General features: G+C 45.2%; 1 protein-coding gene across 2 annotated transcripts in view; it reads left to right on the top strand.

Moving 5' to 3' along the window:
* The first annotated feature begins 799 nt into the window (after positions 1-799).
* Positions 800-6,027, top strand: part of PLPP1 (phospholipid phosphatase 1) — a 91,342-nt gene continuing 86,114 nt past the window's right edge. For both annotated transcript variants that reach the window (XM_002928074.4, XM_011235880.3), the window contains exon 1: positions 800-1,309. In XM_002928074.4, the coding sequence (XP_002928120.1) occupies positions 1,252-1,309 (58 nt within the window). In that variant the 5' untranslated portion in view covers positions 800-1,251. The remainder of the gene's footprint in view (positions 1,310-6,027) is intronic.

Raw genomic sequence — 6,027 nt, 5'->3', positions numbered from 1 at the left:
ACCACAACACACAGCAGGGATTATCATCCCAATTTTACAGATTAGGAAACTGAGATTGCTAAATTTCTGAGGGTCCTCCTAGAACAAGGGGTAAAAAGGTTGGTCATTTCAGGTAAAGAAAAATAATTGACACGGTAAAATGGTGAGGAAGACTATTGTTATTGGGGGTCAAAATTATTGCAACAGGAGAAAGAAACTGCTTCACTTTGAATACAGTGAAGACAGCTGGGAATTTATAGCCAACAAACAAGCAGAGTGGGGGGGGTCAGTGGATGGAAAATTACTATGAAGAAACAGTAAGGCAGGCTAATGGGGACGGATAAGGAATTTGATCACGTATCAAAGGCACCAGACATCAAGCAGCGGGATGACTTTGCAGAATTCATACTAATACTGGTCTCAGCCAGGCCAGACCTGAAGGCCTAGGTCGAAGCCTAAGCAAATAGAAGGCTCATAGGAGCCTAAGTAACGGTTGGACCTCTTTATCATTCGATCCCTATGGATGAGGATGGCTGGCAGAAAGCCGGAGCTCTGGGATCGTTGGTCCATAGCCTAGCTCTTCCTCCCCGCAGCAATAACCCGCGGCCAGGGCTAACGAGACCTTCTTCTGCGACCACCGCAGGAACGCGGCTCGAAACGACCCCCTTTGCCTCGCACCGGAGGCGCCCCCAACGTCTGCCCAACCACAGTGCATCCCACTTCAGGGGCGGGCTCTGCAGGTCGGGCGGGGCGGGGCCGGCGGCGCTGATTGGCCGGAACTCTCGGGCTTGGGGTTTCCCGGCCCCGCCCCGCCGCCCCATTACTGGCCGCCTAGACGACGACGCGCTCCCCTCAGCCCTGGAGGCCGCCCGCTGGCCGGTCCCGCGCTACCCCGCGGGAGGGGCCGAGCCCGTGTTCCTCCTCCCTACCGGTCCCATCCTTAAAGCACGAGTTCCGACGCCCCGCCTGTTGGAGCGGGCGCCGGGATCGGGACAGCGAACCGCCGGGGCAGGCCAGGGCCTACCGAGGAGGGCCTGAGACCACGGAGCAGCCGCGGCTGGCACGCGAGCGTCTCGGCGTGTGGGAGCTGCGAGGGCAGGGGTCCCGGGCGCCATTGCTGGCCGTCAGAGAGCCGCCCGGACCTCGTCTGCCCTCAGCGGCTCTTCTCCGGCCGAGAGGAGCCGTAGCTTGGGGCCGTCGCCACCCCCCGGCCCGGTGTCGTGAATTGTGTGCCTCATCCACCGCCCGCGTCGGGCCGCCGGGGCCGAGACAATGTTTGACAAGACGCGGCTGCCGTACGTGGCCCTTGATGTGCTCTGCGTGTTGCTGGGTACGTATGCTCCGCCGGCCCGAGGGGCGTGTGCGCGCGAGCTTGGGGTGGGGTGCCCCGGTGGGTACGGGCGTGTGTCTTTCTGGGAGGGGACTCGCGGAGACCTTCGGACGGGCGTGGGGGTGGTGTGTGTGCGCCTGACGCGCGCGCCTTTGCTGGGAGAGAGTCGGGGGGCGGCTTCCGCAGCCCGGAGATCCCGCTTTGCAGCCTGCACCCCGGCCCCCGCGTGGCCCCCTCTGCTGTCTGTCTTCCGCCGGTGTGCTGAGCCCAGCTCTGCTTGGACGCTGTTCACGCCTCTGCGCTTCGTCCCTTGCTCCTGTCCCGTTTCCAGTTCCACTCCCAACCGAGCGGGGTGGGCTCCTCCCCTCTCTGCTGTAGGGAAACCCGGTCACTGGCTTGTCAGGTTCAGTAGCGACACGGGAGGTTTGATTCACTGGGGATTCTCAGTAACAGGCGCCAGTGCCTGGTTTATCTTACTTGTGGGAAGCAGTTTAATTTTTCATCTTTAAAAGGCTAGAACGTTCCTAATTAGAAGGTGTTACCCGGTTGTAAATTGTCAGTTTGCAAGTGGGTGTGAGGATGCCAGGTTTCTGCCTATAGGTCTGAAGAAGCTTGCCTTTTTGGGTGTGTGTGTGTTTGGGTGTGTGTGCGCGCGCGCGTGCCCCAGACCTGTTTCCTTCTCTGTACAGACTTTGCCATGGTGTAGCTTTCCATCTCCAGTGACAGCCCACAAGGAGCACTAGACATTCTTTGGTTGAAGCAGATTTGGCGTTGTCTTTCTTGTGGAACAGTTCATTTCTGGGGCTTCTGGTTGCCAGTTGCTTCTTTCTCTTGGCAAGAAAGAATTGAAGTCACCTGGATAAGGGATAGGCGTTAGAAGGAAATTTTCACCTTTTAAATATGTATTTTGTAAAGCAGTATGTTACGAACTATTTAGACGTTATTAAAAACAAACGAACAAGAAGATCTGATTGAGGTTTGAGTAGCCCTAGTCAGGTATGGAAGTACTGGCAACTTCTTGGGCTGGGGGATGTGTGAGTTGAGAATCCTAGCTGCAGGTGTGCATAATGGCTTTTCACTGATAAATTCCCCGGGTTTGAATCCCGTATTCCACCTGCCTGCCTCAAAGCTGACCAGCTAGGCTCTTGCAGTCTTGCTCATTTCTTAGAAATTCTTTTACCTCTTCTTTGAGGTAAAATCCCTTTTTATTATTTATGAAATATCTTTATCGTTGACCAGGACACTTCCTGTAGAGCTCCACAATGAATTTTTGGAGTTTAGGAAGGTGAAACAATGTTTTGGAACACTGTAGAAACGCAAGGAATTCTTTCATATGTCAAGATATACTGATAACTACATTAAATATATTGAAATTTATTTACAATGAAAGGTTTATCTGTGGTAAAGATGTTAAATTTAATTTTGGTTTTAGATTTGTCTTTTAATTCCAGTGTAGTTAAAAAACAGTGTTATATTAGTTTCAGGTGTGCAGTATAGTGACTCAACAATTCTATATATGACTCCGTGCTCATCAAAGTAAGTGTACTCTTAATCCCCTTCACCTGCTTCACCCATTGCCCCACCCACCTCCCCTCTAGTAAGATGTACAGTTTTAAAATGTACTTTAACTCATACTCACTGTCAATAGGACTTTGTTCAGCTTCATTTGTATTTTAGAGAAGGGAGAGGAAAATGTTTGGTCGGAAGTAATTTTGATAATTCTAATATATTGGATAATACCCTGTCATTGCTGCATATTGTGTACTCTCAGAATTATGTATCAACTTCCTCTTCTCCTACCTTATGGGAGTTATTAATTTATAAAACAAATGTCAGGTTTTTTCTGTGGGCCAAGCACTGTACTAGGACAAATGAAACATAATACTGCTTTAAGGTAGCTAAAGCTAATATTAATAACCACAAAGTCATAAGGTAGACCTGTGTTTTGTTTGTATGTTTTTAAATTTATCTATAATGGAGAAACCTGTATTGCAGTACAGTTTTATAAATTATAAGTTCTTCTTGTCTGTGTTTTTAACATGATGCAAATAGCACATGATTTTACTATAGAGGTAAGAATAATTTTATTGCTACATTGCTACATTGACTTGACAGTTGCAGGATTTATGATGGCTCTCAAAAAGATAAGATTGTGTTTTTTTATTTTAAATGTCTTTTGTGGTTTTGGAAAAACTTGCTTTGGGGACTTATGGATTAAGTATGTTTTAGAAAAAGATACCTCATCTATTTGAAACATGTTTTATCTGTTACTGTATTACTCAAGATTCTTTTAAAGTAATTCAGAAGACTTTCATGATGGGCCCAGCATTCCCTTTTTTGAAATAATAAATGAAGTACTGACTTATTTTAATTTGGTATATAAGATGACATTAGATTTAGCATTATCAATTCTCCACTACAAACAGCAATGAAAGAGAACCGTGGGGGAGGAGATAAACTTTTTCATGCTGAGCTTTGGAAGGCAATTCATTTTGATAGCAAATTCACCTTTTTATTGGAGTGTAGGGGTTATTTTAAATTTGTTTTTTATTCACTTTACTGATAGCAGGAGATTGACAGCCTAAAATTAGGGGTTATCAACTTGGCATTAACTTTATTCTTTTTCTGTGGAGAATATACAGGTAAGAGTTAACTACACCAACAAAAAGATGATTAAACGCTTCTTAAGTACAGGGTTATGTGAACGTGATTCATAATTACAACGTGAGTATGTTCCATGTTCTGTTAATGACCACCCCAACATCATACAGTGTATCCGTTTTAATGTGATGATGTTACATGATTACATTACATGACTACTTTCTAATTTTATGGAGTGTGATGTCTGTTGAACTGATCATTAAATGTGTTGTGTGTGTGTGTGTGTACATTTGTACTCCTCAGTCATCTCTATCACTGTAAAACATGAATTCCTCCATCTGATATACCCACACGATTAGTTCCTTCAGTGGATGTGGTAAGTTCTTGGAAAAAGAGTCAAAATTTTGAGAGATGGTATGTATTTGAAATGGAGCATAATCCTGACATCTTTATCTGGCTGTTTTGATGATGAGTTCTGTCATTGTAGAAAAGGCTGCATATAAGCATCTGAGCACACAGGGAAAGCTGCTCTGTAGGGAATGATAGCAGGCTGGTGTGAAAGGAGCAGTGTTTTTGCCCAGTGTGTTAAATGGTGTCCTGAATAAAACTTACTAGTGTTTAGTTACTGAGAGTCAGTCCAGATTTTATCCACCATGGCATAAGGCTGCCAGTTAGTGGACACTGAGTCCACTCATTGATTCAATGCACATTGATTGAAGGATGATTCTGCCAGGTCCACGTTAGGTGCTAGCGATACAAAGATGAGTAAGACAATCCTTGCCCTAAAGGAGATCAGGGTCTAATGAAGAACAAACAAACAGGTTATAGTACATCATCATGAGCGTAATAATAGAGAGACGGAATAAATGCCCTTTGAGTATGGAGAAGGGAGTTGTCTTAGACCTGATCCATTATAAATAAATGGTTTGTTTGTTTATCCTTAGTGATGTGGAAGTGACAAAAGTTTCCTGGACTATTTCTTAGAATTTTTTTTTTTCCCTCCCCAACTTGATGAGAGGCAGTAGGGACCCAAGTTAAGTACCCTATGTTTATGACTTTTTTGTAGACCGTCCCATGGTGTCTAGAAGATTTAGGTGGAACTGGAAGAACTTTTTGTGTGCTTGTGTTTTGCTGTGTGGCAGTCATTTAGAATACCTGTTAGGCTCCATATTCTCGTCTGCCCCTCCAGCTCTGTTCTCTACCTTGCTCTGTGATCTAGGAGGCAGATAAATTGTATGGGCTGTATCAACTGACCTCTTACTTTATGGTTTCTGTTTGGTTTTGGCTGGTGGTACATCAGTAGGGGGCCTGGAAGAGTCAGTTCTCTCCTGCTGGATTTGTGTTGCTAGAGCTGTTCTGTGGTTTTGTGAGTAGGTCACAGCTTCTTTTCAATGGCCCTCTCTGTCATCCGGCTCCAGTTACAGGTCTTTCTGGGTTCTGAAAACCCCTTATTTCCCCCTTTAGGTCTAATGATGATAATGGCCTCCTGATGTTGGTAGCTTGGGAGTACTCCACCATCCCTTGCTACTTTCCCTAAATCCTGCCTGTAATTATGAAGACGGGTTCCTTCATTAAATTCTTTTGAATACTTTTTGACTGTGTTTGTGGGTTTGTTTGTTTGTTTTTGGTTGGGACCCTCCTAACAACATACATATCCAAAACACATTTGAGGTAGCTTCCCTTTCTGCACTTAACACCATTTACAGCTGCTCTTTATAGCAGGTGCAGACAGAAGCTCATGGGCTCCAATGCTGGCTTTCTTAGAAGGGAGGTTGGTCATAGTTTCCTTAGCAAGCTCCAAATATGGTATCACTATTATGCCAAAACAGAGTCAGTAGATTAAGAATAAAATCTGGCAGAAAAAGAACTGGCAGCCTATAGTAGATGTTTATAGAATCCCTGTTACTTGTTCTTCCTCAGTACTTACCTTAAATACTGATACCATATGTTGTTGCTATGATACTGACATCATTCTGCCACTGAAGTATTACCCCTGAGGAGTGGTCCCTTCCCTCTCATTTGGGCCTGTTTCTCGAGGAAAAACAATCAAGTATTCATTGAAGATTCTCATTTGCTAAATAGTCTGCAACATTTTGTGCCTTCCCTTTTTTTTTTTT

This window comes from Ailuropoda melanoleuca, chromosome 3, assembly GCF_002007445.2.
Source record: "Ailuropoda melanoleuca isolate Jingjing chromosome 3, ASM200744v2, whole genome shotgun sequence".
Classification (NCBI taxonomy): Eukaryota; Metazoa; Chordata; class Mammalia; order Carnivora; family Ursidae; genus Ailuropoda; species Ailuropoda melanoleuca.
Note: the sequence above shows the minus strand (reverse complement) of the source record. Positions and strands in the feature narration are given on the sequence as shown.